General features: G+C 35.5%; 2 protein-coding genes across 4 annotated transcripts; one reads left to right on the top strand and one right to left on the bottom strand.

The window, feature by feature from the left end:
• The first annotated feature begins 543 nt into the window (after positions 1 to 543).
• On the top strand, positions 544 to 4,455 carry LOC141678763 (uncharacterized). 3 transcript variants are annotated; one of them, XM_074485143.1, is made up of 7 exons: positions 544 to 702; positions 2,113 to 2,285; positions 2,635 to 2,697; positions 2,782 to 2,829; positions 2,980 to 3,030; positions 3,983 to 4,055; positions 4,137 to 4,455. In XM_074485143.1, the coding sequence occupies exons 2-7, from the start codon at positions 2,139 to 2,141 to the stop codon at positions 4,223 to 4,225; spliced, it is 471 nt and encodes a 156-aa protein (XP_074341244.1). In that variant the 5' UTR covers positions 544 to 702; positions 2,113 to 2,138; the 3' UTR covers positions 4,226 to 4,455. The 3 variants fall into 3 exon arrangements, with proteins under 3 accessions (XP_074341244.1, XP_074341245.1, XP_074341243.1); XM_074485144.1 differs by having other exon boundaries at positions 655 to 813; positions 4,140 to 4,455; XM_074485142.1 differs by having other exon boundaries at positions 655 to 813.
• A 3,158-nt stretch (positions 4,456 to 7,613) lies between these two features.
• On the bottom strand, positions 7,614 to 8,513 carry LOC141680200 (uncharacterized). The gene has a single exon (XM_074486492.1). The coding sequence runs from the start codon at positions 8,511 to 8,513 to the stop codon at positions 7,614 to 7,616; it is 900 nt and encodes a 299-aa protein (XP_074342593.1).
• Positions 8,514 to 19,585: the final 11,072 nt, after the last annotated feature.

The following is a 19,585-nucleotide window of genomic DNA, read 5'->3' as shown; positions in this document are numbered from 1 at the left end:
ACAAAAATTGTCAAACATTTTATTCAATTAGATTTGTAAAATTCGATTGTCATAAAAAAAAATGTGTAAAACTGGAAAAGAAAATGGTTTTTAGATAGTCCAAATTTTTTCAAGCCAAATAATATTATTTATTCATGATTCAGATTTTTGATTTTTTCAGATAATTCAGAAATATTAATCATTCAGATATTATTTATTCAGAAATATTAATCATTCAAATATTATTTATTCATATTTACCAAATGACCCCTAAACTATTCAAGTTCGGATAGAATTTTAAACTAGATTAAATATAAAATTAAATGAGTTGGCTCGTCCGACTCGTTGAAACCATCTCCTTTAAACGAGCGGGTGAAACTGACTCGTGAAATTAAACAAGTGAAGTTCGGGTAGGGATTTAAGCTCAAACTTTTTAAGCTAATCAGCTCGACTCGACTCGATTAAATTCGGCAAAAATTACGCCTCGCTTGAAAATCGGCCCGCTTGACCGGAATTAAGGATGCCGAAATTGGAATAGAATCATAGATAAAGGGCCTTTCTTCTTGAGCTCTATATTCAAAAGTAGCCCCAGCCCATGAATAAAAAAGCAGATGATAACGAGAGGCCCATGTGTAAAACAAACGCAACCCATCGCCACCATTCTCGCTTCCTTGTCCGCTCCTTACAATATAGACACACACCCCTCCCGCCGATATATTTCAGGTAATAAATAATTGTTAAGTTATATATGTATACACACTTGACCCTCTCCTGTTATCATTATACTTAAGCTATCTGCATATACACATCCAGATCAGAAAACAAAAAGTCCTGGTACATATTAATGATATACAATTCTTCACTAGTTTACTTTTTAGCTCGTAGATTTTGAATCATAGTAAAGTTATTCACTTGATTACTATGTTGTCTGATCCGGGCCGTTCTTGTTTTTTTAATGTTAAAGTTTGATATTGTTAAATTTAAGCTTTATGATTGTAAAGTGATGTAGTTTAATGTTTTATGTGTAGTACTATCATGATTTGTACTTGATATTATGCATAGATAAGATTTACTTGTTTTGACTTTAATCTGACTTGAAAATGTTGGAGTTGTTTGTTTTTTTGTTATTAAGTTTCGGATGATTGGATCTTATTGGCCGGCTTATTAGTTGGCTACACATTGCGATTTTGTGCATGAGAATAGTAACTAAGCAGTTTTTGTGGTTGTGGATGAATTAGTCGTATGGAGTCTATGCCTTGTAATGTTGCATCAGAATATGCTATAAGTTAAGGCTAAATCAGAATTTTTTGAAATTAGAGATTAATGTAAAGATTTGGGATTTTAGAGCATTAAAGATATAGTCGGCCTGTTTTTTGAGAAGACGGATATGTGAATTTTGTTTTATGCTTGTTGAATTTGGTTATTTTTTTAAAATCATTTTTGATAGACTTATCATGAATTATTAATGGATCTGTTTTGTCGGTATAATAAATTAGTTGCTAGTTTCTTGTACAGTTTGTTCACAATTTGATGGCTAACTATTAACTATTACTGTTCATACCCAAAAACCTTCATAAAATAATAGCTTCAGGATCGAGAATCTGATTAATTATTGAGATCATTACTTTATCAAGGGTAAAGATATACTGTGTCTGTAATCTTGAGACCGAGAAAAAAAGACTATTCTATCAAGATAGAATATTAATTTAATAAATAATTAATATATTGAGGTTCTACTTTATAAAGGTGGATTGAAGTATAGTAATATCAGTACTTTTTAATGTCACCTGAAATCAACCTTAACCAAAGATTTGCTAGAATTCAAAAGTTCAATGTATTCAGGTTAGATTGTTGGTAATTCTTTTGCTGTTACAATTTTGCAGTGAGGACTAATATAAGGTCTTAGTTTGATTTAGGGTTAGCCAAATAATTTAGAGATACAAAGTACAAAAAAGATTTTATGATACATTTTAGGTCTAATCATTAAGACAATATATACATATCTCCATTCATTATCAGTAAAATAAACATGAAAGGGAATTTGCATCGACACAGTATAGGAGGACCATGTTCTTTTTTTATCAAATTTTTTGTACAAAATGGATTGATGGAAAAGCATTGCTTTTATTGCAGTACTGCCCTACTGTCAATAGCTCAGTATGGAAAATGCAAACACTGTGGATGCTAAAGAGCTAGATCTTGTAGGTAATGCTTCAGAAGTTCAAGTAGAAGATAGATCTTCAGTGGAGGATCCAAAGCATTCAGATGTGGTTAAAGAAAATCCCATGCCCTCGCAACAACAAGAGGTATAGTTTTCCACAAGTTTACATACCATAAGATTTATATAGTGGCGGGCTTACTGAATTAGAGATATCCTGGGAACCAATCTTGACCCTTGAGCTTCTTAATGACTAAAATGCTTTGCAATGCTGAAACATTTGTGAGCCCTGTCAAAATAATTCCAGGAGTGGATAGCAGAACATTTCTTATAAGTTGGAATAATTCGAAACTGCCTCTTTTTACAAAACTAAACAACAAAATTAAATATGAACTTGATGTTAGAAGGTCAACGTACAATAGCTGTTAGCTAATTAAAGTCATTCTATAGATCTTAGTTTTATGAATCCTGTGATGTGGTTATATAAATTTTTGCAGGAAGCAGTAATAAAGAAAAAGTATGGAGGTTTATTACCAAAGAAAAATCCATTGATATCCAAGGTAAACGATCTTTTCCGTTGTATTGTCAGTAACTTTAGCAGTCTTCATTTACTTACAGCTGACATTAGCATTTACTCAATCAAGGATCATGAACGTGCTTTCTTTGACTCTGCTGATTGGGCATTAGGAAAGGTATGTAATGGAATTTCACATTTTTAAAACCTCAATTTTGTGATGTCAGTGATTACCCTTCAACTATTTTTTTTTCTTTTAAATTTTGTCTTTTGCCAGCGTGTAATTTGAATGCGTAATATGTCTGCAATTCATGCTTTGCAATTGCAGGGGGCGCAGAAGAGCAAAGGACCTTTAGAGGCACTCCGCCCGAAATTGCAGGTACTTGATGTTTACAGACAGTTTTCTGCATATATTACATTATCTATTGACTTACATTATCTGTACATAGTTCACATTGGAACTGCATGAGTATTATGTTAGTGATGTTAGGTAGACACATGATTTGTCCTGAAGACCTTGATTTGGCATTGTACTCTGATAGGTTCAACGAATGTGGTTTACTGTAGTATTTATATAGACATGTCTTCTTGATCTTCAACTCTTCCTTTATTCCATTCTCGCAAATTTGAATTTAATTACACTGCCACCAATTTTACATTGCAAGCTCACTCTTTCCTCCCTCATTCGTTTGCAAATCTTTACACAGTTTTATTTTCTTCGTAGTCTGCTCGCCTATCCTTCTCTTCCAACTCTGGTTTTCTTCGCAGTTTTCTGTATCTCTCAGCTTGTCTGAATGTCTGTAGTGCATTATGAGAGAAGGTAAGGCTTTCAATAAAATAAAAAGGAAAGGGACTGGGCCCTTTTAGAATCAAATTTCAATAACTTTAAGGAAAATTGCTAGGATAGGATGTACAATTTTGGTAGCTGAAAAAGGAGTTGTTTCAACATGTATAGGATGTAATATAACAAAAAGAAACTGTAAAAAAGATAAAGAGGAACAACTGAAAGAATGAAAGGTGAACCTTAGACATGTTACTTAGCTGTCTATATATGATGCTCGTCTATAAACTTAGCCTTCTTTTGCACACTATAAAAGTGCATGCTATAAGTTACAATAGCCTTCACTGCCTCTATCGTACAAGTCGGCATTGAAAAGTTGGCAACAGAAAACTATATTGATCAATGGGAGGGGGATTATAATGTGATCTGGTAGCACAAAACTTTCCCCTTAATTCCTTAATTAGACCTCTACCTGAATATTTGCAGGAAAATCTTCTTGCCTGTTATTCATAATTTTATAAGTTTCATTGTTCTTGTATGTTTATGTCAGCCTACGCACCATCAGCAAGCACGTTCAAGACGATCAGGACGATCAGCTTATGCTCCTGCTGGTGAAGGTGAAGGTATGTGTACCATCTCAGTCAACATTCTTAAAAAAGATATTGTTCTGGATCTTCTCTTTATAATTTTGTTTTACACTACAGTAGACGTTGATAACACTGCTGGTGTACCTTCCGAGGATGGTGGCAGCAATGATGATGCTCAACCCGAGGACATTATTCACCACAACTGAAGCTCATGTCATGGTGTGAGATGTTAATTAGTTACTATTTGTTATGGTTATTCTGGAAGTAAATTACGAGATAATGACATGTTAGGGTGCTTACATGAATAAAGGCTCTGTAAGAATTTTCGTCCATGGCTTATTTCTTGCATATTGTCACAAAGTACTCCAACTGTAATGATACTGGAAAAAATTGTTTTTTTTTTGCCAGAAAGGAATGATATTATTAAACTCGCAAATCGTTCATCAATACATGAAGTAAATCTGGAGAAGTATCTCCCATATCCCACCTACGATCAGCTATTGAACTAGAGTTTCTCGCTATGAAGTGAGCTACCTTGTTCGCGGACCGTTTAACAAATTTTAAAGTCACATTTCGCGACTCTAAATCACTAAGTAACTGCTTACATTCGTCAATTACACGCCCAAGATAAGAGAGGTGAATTGACGAACATCTAATAGCTTGGATTGCTCCAAGACAATCAGACTCAACAATAGTCGATGGCCAGCTTTTTTGCTTAACCCAACTTAATGCTTCCCGTATCCCAACTGCTTCTGCAAGCTCTGGATTCGGTCGCCCTGGTCTGCAGCAAGAAACAGCCTCCAGCATCGCTCCTGTGTGGTCTCTAGCTACCATTGCATAGCTATAGCAGTTAGAGTTTTCAAACAAAGCCGCATCAGTGTTCACCTTAACAGTTTCAGCCTGTGGTTGTTTCCAATGCACCTCTCCGTCCGTTTGGGTTAAGAACCCAACAGTGATATCAACGGACTTATCTTGTGCACTCTCCCAGTTGCTAAGGACTCGTAACGCTGATGATACAATGTCTTCATACTCTTGGCTTTTCTGGTTCCACACAATATCATTCCGATTCTTCCAGATAGCCCATGCGACCATAAAAACTTTATTTCTCTCCTGACACCTGCTATTCTGTAAAATTTCGACTATCCAGTCTTCCAAACACGAACTGGACCTGTTATCATATCCCATCTTCTGCCAGCATAATTGCGCCACAGGACATAGAACTAGTGTGTGAAACACCGTTTCGTCAGCTATGTTACAAACTGGACACTTGCTATCCACCTCAACCTTCCTGATTATCAACCGTTCTTTTGTAGGTAGACAGTCACGAGCTGCTCTCCGCACAAAGTGTTTTACTTTCAAGGGAATTTTTAAATTCCAGATTTTGTTCCATAAACCAGAGTTGTTGCTAGCCTGATTGCCTATTGCCCTTCTTCTTATGATATCATAAGCACTTTTGACTGTGTATTGCCCCATCGAATCATGGCTCCAAAACCACGAATCGTTATCACTGCGCTTTATTTGTATCGAAAGAATCAAATTGATATCCCTTTGCTCAAAGATGTCTTGCAACAGATCTTCATCCCATCTATCTCTATCTGTCTCCATTAGTGAGTCGACTGTCTGATCCTTTAGAGCTTCATGCTCCGAATGAACATAAGGGTCCTCGGCACAAGGCAGCCAAGGATCTTTGACGATATCAACTGTGCGACCATGCCCAACCCTTCTGACTGTGCCTGCTTTAATCATCTCCTGCGATTCCAGAACACTCCTCCAAACATAGCTTGGGTTAGGGCCAAGACTTGCTGACAGAAAGCTGCCCTTAGAATAGTATCTCGCCTTAAACACCTTGCTCACCATACTATCAGGCTTCGTGACTAACCTCCAAGCTTGTTTCCCCAAAAGAGCTAAATTAAAGTCATGGAGCTTCCTAAATCCCAAACCCCCTTCCGACTTTTTCATGCACATACGATCCCAAGACATCCAGTGTATGCCTTTTATTTTCTTAGTAGAAGACCTCCACCAAAATTTACACATTAATCCTTCCAACTCGGTGCACATCTGCTTGGGCAACAGGAAGATGCTCATAGCATAGGTTGGAATCGCTTGAGAAACCGTCTTAATCAGTAATTCCTTGCCCCCTTTTGAGAGATATTTCTTATCCCATCCTTCAATTCTGTCCTGCATACGTTTTTTAAGATAAGCAAAAGTTGCCCTTTTATTACCTCCCTACTGCATTAGGAAGCCCAAGATAAGTTGTACCCTCTGTAGCTTCTTGAAAGTCGAGAATGTTGCAGATTGATTCCCTCACCTCCTGATTCGTATTACTACTGAAGAAAATCGAAGATTTTGCTTTGTTAATCTTTTGCCCAGACGCTGTTTCATACGTTTGAAGCATTTGAGTGATATGGTCTGCAGAATCACCCGTCGCTTTGCAATAAATATACGAGTCGTCTGCAAAAAACATGTGGGACAAACCCGGTGCCCCTCTAGCAACCTTGATTCCAGTCAGTAATCTTCTTCTTTCATAGTCCTGTATTAATCCTGTCAGACCCTCCATACACACTAAAAATAAATACGAAGACAATGGATCGCCCTGCCTGATCCCTCGACTTGGCACAATTGAACCAAATTCCTTCCCTGAGTGCGTTAACTTATAGCGAACTGAAGAAACACATTCTATCAGATTCACTATCTTCCTGTCAAAACCCATTTTATCTAGCATAGCTCTTAAGAACTCCCATTCTACACGGTCATAAGCCTTGCTCATGTCCAGTTTCAAGGCCATCCATCCCATCTTACCAGTCACCTTCCGTTTCATAAAGTGCATAACTTCGTAAGAGAGCATTGTATTATCAGAGATTAACCTACCCGGTATAAAAGCACTTTGATGTTCCGAAATTACCTCCCCCAGGAAACCTTTGAGCCTGTTAGCCACTACTTTCGACATTACTTTATAGATGACATTGCAAAGCGAAATAGGCCGTAGATCAGCCATAGATGTCGGGTCACTCTTCTTCGGAATTAGGACGATGTTGGTATCTGTGATATTCTCCTCAAACTTTCCAGTAATGAAGAACCGCTGAGTCATGCTCACTATGTCATCTCCTACAACCTTCCATAATTTCTGATAAAACCCTGGGCTCATTCCATCTGGTCCAGGAGACTTGTCAGGGTGCATACTAAATAAAGCAGCTTTTACCTCTTTAGATTGAACTGGAGCTATTAATTCTGAATTATGCTCGTTTTTAATCCTGCTAGACACACAATCGACTACCTCTGTCCATTCCGTATTGGTGGCTGAAAACAGATTAGAAAAATAACTCACCATTGTTTCTTCAATCCCCTTGCCCCATTCGACCTGTTCACCATTGTCGTTAATCAGCGTATTAATTCTATTCGTTCTCCTTCTTGACTTTGTTGCTGCATGAAAGAACTTGCTATTACTATCCCCCTCCTTTAACCATAACTGCTTGCACCTTTGATGCCAAAAGACTTCTTGTTCACTGTAAATCTCCGTCAATTTTTTGGAACTGTCCTGATACAAATTTGTTGAGTATTCATCCCTCCTACCCTTCGTATAGTGCATAATTCTCTTTAACTGATGAATACGATCCTTGAAACAGCCCGTGACTTCTTTTCCCCATTTCGCCAAAATCTCCAGAGTAGTACTAATTTTCTCTGTAAAAGGTTTACCTTATTAAGCTGCCATGTTTCCTCCACTATCTTTCCACACATAGGATCTCTCAGCCAGGCATTCTCGAATCTAAGGCGTTTAACCCTGATTTCGGTATGACGAGTAAAAGGCTCCAGTAAAATAGGGCTATGATCAGAGGTGGTGATTTTCAGGTTGGTTAATTTGGCTTCCCTAAACTGTTGCATAAAACTATTTGAAACTAATGCTCTATCCAGTCTAATTTCCATCCAATTAGATGTACCATACCCAGTCCCCCAAGTGTACGGATAACCGTCTAACTCCAAATCATGTAAACCACAATCCTCCAAGCATTTTTGAAACCCATTAACAAGCCATAAAGGATAAGGACGCCCTCCTCGTTTGTCTTCCTGGTGAACAATGTTATTCATATCGCCAATCAACACCCAAGGCAGATTCATTTGACTATGCAACTGGCGAATTAAGTTCCATGTATCCTTCCTCTTGGCTCTATCTGGTTCACCGTAAAATCCTGTCAGTCTATACTTGTCCCAACCTTTTGTCTCTATTACCACATAAGTATGATTCCTGTTGTACGACATAACACTCACATCTTTTTTATTTCTCCACAATAAAGCTAGACCTCCACTGTGGCCATGAGTCTCCACCGTAAAAGCACCCTCAAAACCAATAACATCCTTTACTTTTTCAACTCTCTTCACTTTACACAATATCTCACTAAGGAAAATAAAATCTGGGCTCTTTTGGAGAATAGACTCCTTAAGGAATTGTAAAGCCCATGGGGTCCCAAGCCCACGACAATTCCAGCTCCAAGTACTCATAATGATTGGCGAACCTCTTTGACGAGGCCCGCCATTTTCACGTTTTTTGGATCGCTGACTTTTACTGGGCTAATTTGCGTATCATGCTCCATAGTTTCCATATTCTCTTCATCTGATTCCACTTCTAACTCAGTGTTTAAGTTCATCCCATCTACTTGGCCCAGCCCATCATCTGTTTTTCTTTTTTTATTTTCTATCACTGTTATTCCTTTCTTTGCGGGATTTGACTGTGCTGTTTCCGCCATTTTCTCTTTTGAATTTGAAGACTTATTATCCGCGCCATTCTGTTTGGATTGCTCTATTTTATTCCCTTGATTTTCTCCAACCGAACCCAATCCCTGATTTTGTGGATCAGGATCCATCTGATTGCCACCGTTCCAGGGCCCAGCTGTTGCCGAATTCCGATCGATACCACTGTCCTCCCTCAACCATTTTTCCCCAATCAGATTTGTTTGCCGTCGGAAAGGCGCTCTCATCCAAGGTCCATAAGGACGAACAATTTCATTTTCCGGGGTGTCAAATAACCTGCTGCAGAATTTTTCCGAGTATCCCATTAATCCACATATGAAACAAAATGTCGGAATATTCTCGTACTTGAAAACAATCCAGAACCAATCATTCCCAGACATGCGAATCTTCATTCTCCTCTTCAATGGTTTTGACAGGTCTATAGTAACCCTGACTCGTAGATAGTCTCTCCACACTCCCCTAAAGTTGCTTGAACATGATTCAACAAAGCTTCCAATAAAATTTCCTACCTCCTTCACCACTTTTTCAGTCATAAACCCTGCCCGTAAATCATGAATTTGGACCCATAAGTCCAATGAATTCAGCTTGATAGCTCGTGGGATTTCTCCCTTTTTCATCTTTGCAATCACTAACGCCTTTCGATTAAAAGACCATGGGCTTCCATCTATGACTCTCTTGACATCCAGTGCATGATAAAACTGAAACAAGTAAAGGTTAATATCAATCTCCTTAATGAAAACCCCCTTACCAGGTCTCCAAATTGCGGCCATCGTTTGTTTCATTGCTGCAAAATCGACTACACCTTCCACCAGGAATCGCCCAACCAAGCATAGTTCTGCATTGATCTCTTGATACATATCTAACCCATGCTCTCATGTTTCCACTTCAAATGCCAATCCTTCTTCCTCCTCATCATCCAAAGTGACATTGTTCATCGCCTGTATAATGTTACTTGTTGACGCCATAATGGTACTTTCAAACGAATGGACTAGAATTTCTGCAAACCTTAAATAAATCAAGACAATACTACCATGTCAATAGACAAGACATATTCCATTATGCATGGTTTTCCAGGAAGAATTATAGGTGTATTAGAAATTTAGAATAAAATTTTATAAAATCTACTGTAAACAAACAGGTAACCTTCTAAAATTGGAAAAAATTGTTTGGTTCTGTCTTTGCAATGAACACTCGTTATCTTCAAAGTTGAACTGCCTACAACAAGATTAGTAAATTACTGTTGTGCCTACACCAGGTTATTTTTGGACAGCTGTGTAAATCTCAACATGCTCAGGGAGTATTTTTTTTAGTCTGATTGCTTATTAGTAGTCCAGGCCTTTAAAACTTGGAAGTACACGTAACTTCAACTCTACTTTTGACCTTTTAATAAAAGAGTGTAAGAAGCTCTTAACTAAAATTTATAATAGTTCTACTAGTACTAAATCTTACTCTTTTTGATTAAGGATTGTTGAGCTAATGAAATGATTGAGTTTTATTGTAAAATAAAAAATATATTGAAGTCAAAATCGGCTAAAGCATGTAAAAATTTTACGAGGAAAAAACACTTCATTTTATGAAAATGCGAGTAGGACTCGTTGACAAATATTTATATTCTTGCCGAAGTGTATGTTTAATCTAATATCTTAAGTTGCAATTATTTATCAATTACGATACATAACCAGTGTTATAAAAATCGCCGATTACTCTGATTAATCGGCCGAGTAATCGGCGATCGGTAGGTTTCTAATCTCATTTCAAGTAATCGCCGGAAAAAACAGTTTTCAGGCGAAATGAGTCAAAATCGTCCTAAATCGGGTCAAAGGCAGCAAAAATCGGAAAATTTTATATGTGAAATAGATGAAACTGAAATATTATCGGAGATTCGATGATTTGAAACAGGGGAAGAAGTTGATACATTCGGTTGCAGAGAGAAGCTACTATTTACAAAAGTGAAGATGGTGATGAGAATCCCCAAAAACCTACCCCAGTTAACAAAATGAGTGTTTAGGTGTTATTATAATAATATTTTGTTATAATTAGAATATTGTAATAGGTTAATCTATAAAACTGTAGTTGTAATTTTTAAGTATTTTGGACGTAAATGTGCTGAATAATTTCATTTTTCTACATGTACAAGGCTCTAACATTAAATAAAATTATCCATTGAATGGACTGTTATTTTCATTTTTTCATTATATAAATATAAATTAATATTTAATTAATCCGATTTCTGATCCGATTAATCTCCGATTCACCGATTAATCCTTATAAGGTACGGTAACCGATCTTGTCCGATTTCCGATTTCCGATTAAATATATACTCCCAGATCATATATATCATATGTGAATCATATATATTATGTTTATTATGACATAGAAAATAACATGCACACAAAAACAAAACATGAAACATTTGACTTAGGTACTAACTTATAAGAGCTATCTCATATCCATCCTCACATGTTTGCTATATTCTACGTGAACAACTAATTTTAGTTAATGGTCTTGATTTTGCCTTGGAGTCCAAGGACACAATCCATCAAATTTGTTGATTGAGAAGCCATTATCTATAATTATCACATCAAACTCTGCCTAATTAAAAAAATTAAAGTAATATTCTCTTTATAGATCTAATGGTGTAAAATCATCCACATTGAACTTGAAATTTTAAAACTTATACTTTATTATTATTTTTAAAGAATAGCTAATCATTATAGATAATAGCATAAAGCCAAATACATTTTTCATCATCTAAATTTTAGCTAAACATTATTTTATATTATTTTAGCTAACCAAAATATCTAACCCCCTTGGAGATACTCTAACACCTTAAAGCAATGTGTTTATTTCTCTTCAAATTTAAAATTATACTATTATTTTGTAAAGTTTTAATATATATATATATATATATATATTAAAAAAAATTAATCAATATTAATATTTTATTGTAAATATATGAAAAACTTATATTAGATATAAGCTCTGTTTGTGATCAAAGTTAAAAATTGTTGTGCTGATTTTTTTAATATGTACTCTCTGTTCCAACCATTTCTTTACACTTTCCTTTTTGGATGTCTCATCCAATTCTTTACATTTCAAAACTTATCACAAATAGTTAATGGGTCCCACCACTTTCCCACTTTTCCTTCTTTTTCACACTACTTTTACTTAACTATCTCCCTTTTATACATTAAAAATTAATGGGTCTCACCACTCCACCCACTTTTCTTTCTCTTTTTCACTACTTTATACATATTTCTCGATATTCGTGCCCAAATCAAACGTAAAGAATTGGTTTGGACGGTGGGAGTATATGTTTTGATTCAAAAAATTAAAAATAATAATGATTTTGGTAAGATTTGATGGTAAAATCAGCATCTGCTTTCTGCAAAAGCTCAAAAGCAGCTTTTTCTAAAAACACGGGGCTAACTTTCGCTAACAACAGTTTTTAAAAATAACTTTTGAATTTTATCAAACAATTTTTTAACCTTTTCAGCGAAAAACCGCGGTTGCTGTCATTAACAACAATACCAAATACAACCATGTTTCAATACAGTTCGAATGTTGAACTTTGGAAAAAAAACATAGAGTAGGCTTCATATTATATTTCATTTATTTAAAAGATACAATCATCCTAGTTTATTTCTAGTTCTCACCTGTTTTATTTAGAAGATATAACTACTTATATTCCGTTTTCAAATAAGATATAACATATTATTATATATAAGACACGCATTTTTTAAATAGATCTATTCAAATACATGCGTCAAATAATGAATCAATTAGCTAGTTGAATTGTCAACAAGTTTATTGATTTCTTGAAAATGAGAGTAGTGAATAATTATGACAATTATTTTCATTCTTGAGTTGGTATGAAAATTATAATTAAATTCTGATTGGAATTTGAACATGAGGGTCTTAATTTGTGTAATGTGCCTCGTCCACATAGTGAGTTTATAATTTCAGAAGTTTTGTTTAAGTGTTTAGATGAATGGAAAATTATTGATAAAATCGGAAGATCAAGAGTAGACAATGCAGCTATAAATAATGTTGCTTTACGATATTTAAAACAAATTTTTAATGTTAGAAGGTCATAGTCTATTGACGAAAAAATGTTTCACGCTCGTTGTTGTGCACACATAGTGAAATTGTGTGTGTAGGATGGCTTAGATCCAACTCAATTTATAGTTGATAAAGTCAGGGAAGGGGTTAAATATATAGCAGTCTCGGAAATTCGTAAAATTAAGTTTGCTGAAATTTCCAAGTCATTAGCTTTGAAATGTAAGAAGCCGATTCTGGATGTTTCTACTCGTTGTAATTCGACATATAGTACGTATAATATGGATGTATCTAGAATATTGCAAAAGGATGCTAATAAAGAACGGAAGGAATTCGGGGCGTCTTCTTCAGATTCTAATTTCATTAACGAACAAAGTAAAACACCTCAAGCCAACAATGATTACAAGAGTTTCATTCGGGAGAGTGGCGGTATTCTTGAGCAGTTGAGCCTATAAATTCAGACCTCGAGGAGTATTTGAGTGAGAATATTATTGCTCCAAGTTCCAAGTTTAACATTTTTGCTTGGTGGAAAGAGAACTCAGCAAAATATCTAATTATATCCAAAATGGCATCTGATATATTGATTATTCCTACTAGCACGATAGCTTTAGAGTTTACCTTCAGAGTTGGTAGTAGAGCGCTCGAACCACATCGCTCTTGTTTAAAACTCGAAACTGTAGAAGTGTTATTGTGCGGAGCAGACTGGGTTCGTGAATTGTATGAACTGTAAAAGTCTAAACAGGTAAAATGATATCTCTTGTAGTTTAAATGAGTGTGAATAAAGCATCAACATTTTTTTGTTATAACATGCTTTCCATTTAACATTTTAAAATATTTAAAGGAGAAGGACAAGGAGATTGTTATACGTTTGGATTGAAGGATGACTACATGGTACTTATAACGAGGACATGGGTATGTAGCATTTTCTTTTTTGCTTCTGCTGTATCTGATCGCATACTTTTCATGGTCTGTTATTGATATTTTATCTATATAAATTTACATACATATATTTGAAAAAAAAATGCAAGGCTTGTTATCTAATCGTATACTTGTCTTTGTCTTGGTCTGTATATTAAATAGTTTTAAGAAATACTGCAGAAACACATCAAAAAGTTTCAAATATATTTACAGGTCTGGTTAAGCTTAACAGAGGTCCTCTCCTCTGTTTTGTTTTATTTCAAGGTCTGGTTCATCTATTCTGGGCACTTCATATATTCTCAAGTACATCAATTTGGACTGTAATTGGAGTAGTAAGGTTGAGTGGTTGATAATGACTTGAAAATTTTGAACTTTATTTTAAATTTGACACATATTTAGGGAGTGATAATCAGTGTTCTGCATCCTATAAAAGTATTTGACTTATATTCAAATAAATTATAAGTGGGTCAAATTTTAATAGGGGCATAATTTTTCTAAGCTATCCTGGAACTGTTGGAATCTGTGGTCTGAATTTTAATGCTACTAGATATAAACTGCTATGTTCTGAATTTAGTGAATATGATCAACTAACAGAAGGTGAATTCTGGTACAACGATAAGACTCGGTTCAGTTCTCATTTATCTATAAATAAAATTGGCATGGTAAGAAATAGTTAAAAATCATCACTAGTGACGAACTGGTACACTGGAGTTATATCTTTTATAATTTGATCCACTAATGCAGTGGCCACTATTGTCCCTTGGGTTGTGATATTTATGAAAGTTAGATCATGGATAATTTTTTTGACTTTTGAGATTGCAGTTTTCCCGTATTTCTGAAATTTACACATTTTCGAACATATTTTCTATCATGTATTCTAGTATTTAATTTGTGGTTTGTTTGTTTGATTTTGAAATTTTGAAATGATGCACAGATCCATCAATTTCATGTTGAAAGAGGGAATGTGAACCTGTTGCAACTTTCTATGGAGATTTATTTTGGTTTTAAATCTTTTCTAATATAATCTAAGAGCATTAAAATAATAGAAGTTGATAGTTGGAATAATTTTATGGGTATTTTGGACAACTTTCTTAGACCTTTATTTGTATTTGTGATGGTTTTTATTCAAAAAAATGTTAGAAACCAGGGTACATATTATAAAAATATTATGAAAATATTGCATTTTTTCGAGTTTAACGAGTCGAGCTCAAGCCGAACATAATAAAAACCCGGCTCAAGCTTATTTTCTTAACGAACACTTTTATGTGTTCGAGCTAGAGTTCGAGCTTTTAACAATCCGAACTGAGCTCGAGTTTGTTCGCGAACAACTCTGTTCGCGAACAACCCTATTGTAACCTCCATTCCACCTGATCCAATAAGAAATTAATTTGTCATTTTACTTCTTACATACTTGGCATGACCAAGTAGTTGCTTGGATGTTGAATTTCCTGAACTCCCAATTTTACACATGCCTTACTTCTATTTTCAATTGAGGGTATTTGGAGTAAAGATAACAATTGATTTGTTAGAATGTATGCATTGTCCTGAAATTTTTCATACCTCATCAGGATGTTCTTCATCACCATAGCCTCTGAATTATTTTCCTTAAAATACATATACCAATCATCCGCAAAAAGAAGGTGTGAAATTGTTGGAGCACCCTTTGCAATAGTACAACCGTGCAACAAACCAACATCTTCGTTTCTTCTTATCATCGAACTCAGCCCTTCCGCATAAAAAATATAGATATACGGAGATATTGGATCTCCTCATCGAACACCTCGCTGAGGTTTAACTTCCCAAAATTCTGCTTCATCCCGTAGAAAATTGTATGATATAGCCCTAAATATCCCATTATACTACTAATTCACACAAAACTAAATCCAAACCTCGCCATCATATTCTTTATATAACACCATTGCAGCTTATCTTACGCTTTTGATATATCTATTTTGAGCCCGTTATCCCATTCTTGCCTTTCGTACGTCGTTTCATATACTGATTTATCGCAAAGGCTATCAATGCATTACCCGTTAACAATCTACCTCCAACAAATGTACTTTGTTTATCTGAAATTAATTTACCCAAGCATACTTTTAATCGATTTCCTAATACCTTAGACAAGTTTCTGATCAACACATTGTACAAGGTCAATGGACTCAACTCCGATATTATTTGAGGACTCTTAACTTTTAGAATCAAACAAACCAGCACACAATTCACTCAAATTGGCAACTCCCATGTACTCATAAACATTTTACAAAACAGAACGACATCATGACCAACTACACTCTAAAATGTTTGAAAAAAGACGGGATTTAGTCAATCCATTCCCGATAACTTATCAGGATGCATCGAAAAAATAGCCGTCTTACCTCCTCATATGACACCTCAGCAGTTAAAGCTACGTTATCATCCTCAGTCACTTGGTTAACCTTTTCCTACTTTGAAATTTTTCCGTCTACAATCGAAGCATGAAATAACTTTGGAAAATACTTAGTGATGATATCTTAAACACCCTCCTCTATTTCCTGCCACATTTCATTCCCATCTTTTAACTTCTTAATTTGATTATTCTTTTTTCCTGTTGATGCATACTTATGAAAGAAACGTGTATTTTTATCACCCTCATGGAGCCAAAATTGCTTAGCATGTTGTTTCCAATACTCCTTTTGTTTATACAACAACTTCAAGTACTCCCACCGAGCATCATTGTACCCCTGCACACCCTGTCTATCTCCCCGTGACCTGGACTTATGCAATATGTCCCCATTTCTCTTAATTTTTCTTCGAAACTCCTAATTTATGCACCCCCATTCTTCTAGTTTTAAACAACAATACTTAATTTCATCTATAATTTCTCCATTTATAGTACTCACCCAACTATTTTTCACCACATTTAAGCACTCATTTTCTCAAGTCCATACATTCTCAAAACAGAATCTTTTTTTAGGAGCATATACCTGTTTGTTTAACTGCAAAACGGGGGGAGATGGTCTGACGTCGACACATCCCAAACCCGAACTTCCACCTCATAAAATAGTTCATTTCATTTATAATCAGCAAGACCCATGTCAAACCTTTCCCGAACCCAGTTGCTTTTACCTCTAAATCTTTTCTATATGAATTTCCTCTAGTAAAACCCCATTTTTACCAGCCCACGCCCATTTACTGTATTCAAAAATTCCTCTAACAAGTTTCTCGGGTGTTTGTAAGTACCTCTCTTCTTTTCATCACACATCATATCATTAAAATCACCAATAATGCACAGGATAATGACGATTTCCCTGCTAAATTCCTTAAAATATCATATGATTCCCTTCTTCTCTCCCTTCTCAGACACCCATAAAACCCGGTATATATAGCCACTGTCCTAGTTGTTCATTAACGACTTCAAAATCTATATAGTGGTTTCCTACATTTTTAACATCCACTATTCCATGGTTCCTCCATAACAATGCAAGAGCTCCTTTATGCCCTTGCACATTAACTACTCGACACCCTACATATTTAAGAGTTTTACAGGCTTCTTCAATTAATTTTGCTTCACTAGAATTTCAAATAAAAATACAAGACTGGGCCACAACAGTTCCAAACTAACAAACTCATTGGTCTAGGGACTAGGCGGGCCTGACTCATAGGACCCGCCTCTATCCAGTTTTTTGGCCTAACATTATTATCAGGCCCATAGTTGTGAAATCCCTCCAATTCTATTGCCTCCGTGATTTTCTTAGTTTCTACCCGTCTTCTCTTCATGTCTATAATTGTTAAGTGGCATTTATATTCACTTAGAATGCTTCGCAAAGGCTCAAATTGGTGTTTTGTACTCAAATTGTTTGTGTTTTTTATCTGTTTTGTAGTGTTTTACATTTCAGGGCATATTCGAAAGAAGGAATAATTATTGCAGGTTTTATGCTTAAAAGAGTATTAGGATGGAGCCTCGGTTGATTGAGAAAAAGAAGTCAGCACGAGAAGTCAAGGAAACAAGAAAAATAAAGTTTTTTCAGAAGGCCAGGGCGGTCGCGCTGCACTTTGGAGCGGCCGCGCCATACTCAAAGCGGCTACGCGGGATCTCAGGGCGGCCGTGCTAGGTCGATTTTAAAGAATCCTGTTTCTAATAGAAGTTTGAACTGTTGGACTTCTGATTGGATGGGATGATATTTAAAGACTTCAAAATGACATTTTTCACAACGAAGAGTAAGGAGAGAGCAGAAAGAACACCTAATAGCACAATACAACGAAGGAGAAGAAGATCTAGTTTTTACTTGTGATTCTTTGCTTAAGTTGTAATCTTGAATGCTTGTTTTCTTTATTGCTTGAACCTAATGCTCTTGTTAACGTACTTTGTTATATTTATTCAGTTTATTAAATACATAGTTTATATTAGTTTATTTACCATGGTTTCATTGGAACCCATGGTGACGAGAAGTTCGTTTATGAACTAATCGTTATCGTGGGGTTTTAACGAATTTACTTATGGATTTCTATAGTTAATTTATTTTAATACCTAAGTTATGGTGATTGTATGATATCCTAGTATTGGTTGTGCTTATTCGTCTTATGTGTGTCGCGAACATATAAGATAGCGTGTTAATCTCTATTGAAGCGACAGTGAATATAGAGGTTTAGAACTTATCATGCTAGCATAGGTTCATGTATTTCTTATGCATAATTCGTAGGTAATTTTAAACATCTTACTTGCCCTATGTAATCACGATAGATAACTTGTTCATTAAACCTTTATGTTATCAAATTCTATAGACATATAGGGTCTCAACATAATTGGTGTATATTCAGCTTCTATCTCTTTTGTGGATGTCTGGTAGTAGGGTATTCGTACAACGAAAGTTGGCTTTTACTAGTTTCGTATTATCTGATTAGTTGTCATCACTGCATGCTAAGGTTAAGAACCATGATTTTGAATGAAGTATTTAATAAAGTTAGAATACCATGTTTGTATCATATAAGTAATTCAACCTCAATTCTCTTAGTTAATGATATTTAGTATAATCTCTTAGTTTAATCAAAATTCAATTTATTATTTGTCTTAGCATTGAGCCATAACCATACATTGTTGCATAAGTGCATAAATTGAAGTTAACCTAAACCAGTCTCTGTGGGAACGAACTCGAAAGAATTCTATATTACTTGCGAACACGTATACTTGCGTGTAATTTTAGCCCGTATTTTCGGCTTAACAAGTCTTTGGCGCAGCTGCCGGGGACTCGGTATTAATTTTTAGTTTATGTGCTTGACATCAGTGGTCGTTAAAGTTCACGGAATCAGATATTTTACTTACTTGTTTGCTTATTTATGTTTCAGGTACTGTAGAGAGCGTTTATGCTACCGCGTTCTCGATCTCGTAAGAGAACACTGGATAAAGCGGAGGAAGAAGTCGAAGTAGTTGAATAGGTTTTTGAAGAAGTTGAAAAAGTTGAAAAAAAGTTGTTATTGCAATGGGAGAACCAACAACGAATCTGAATGCTTTGATGGATTACTCTCAACTGAAGATCAATGATATTCAGTCTAGCATTATCAGACCAGCCATCGCGGCTAATACTTTTGAGATCAAATCGAGCACGATTCAGATGGTGCAGAACTCAGTTCAGTTTGGGAGTGCTCCAACAGAAGATCCCAACATGCACATCAGAGACTTCATCGAGATCCGCGACACTTTCAAATTCAACAATATTTCTGAAGATGCTATAAAGCTAAGGCTTTTCCCATTCTCTTTGAGGGATAAGGCTAAGCGTTGGTTGCATTTTCTACCACCAGGCTCTATTACTACTTGGGAAGATCTTGCTCAGAAGTTTCTTACAAAATTCTTCCCTATGGCAAAGACAGCT

Source organism: Apium graveolens, chromosome 8, assembly GCF_009905375.1.
Source record: "Apium graveolens cultivar Ventura chromosome 8, ASM990537v1, whole genome shotgun sequence".
In the NCBI taxonomy this organism is placed as follows: domain Eukaryota; kingdom Viridiplantae; phylum Streptophyta; class Magnoliopsida; order Apiales; family Apiaceae; genus Apium; species Apium graveolens.
The sequence above is the reverse complement of the archived record's forward strand: the minus strand, read 5'-3'. Positions and strand labels throughout refer to the sequence as shown.

Coding starts and splice junctions, on each gene's coding strand:
- LOC141678763 (XM_074485143.1), top strand. CDS start 2,139: ATGGAAAATGCAAACACTGTGGATGCTAAAGAGCTAGATCTTGTAGGT. Junction 2,698..2,781: donor AAAATCCATTGATATCCAAG/GTAAACGATCTT, acceptor TACTCAATCAAG/GATCATGAACGTGCTTTCTT. Junction 4,056..4,136: donor TCCTGCTGGTGAAGGTGAAG/GTATGTGTACCA, acceptor TTTACACTACAG/TAGACGTTGATAACACTGCT.
- LOC141680200 (XM_074486492.1), bottom strand. CDS start 8,513: ATGAGTACTTGGAGCTGGAATTGTCGTGGGCTTGGGACCCCATGGGCT.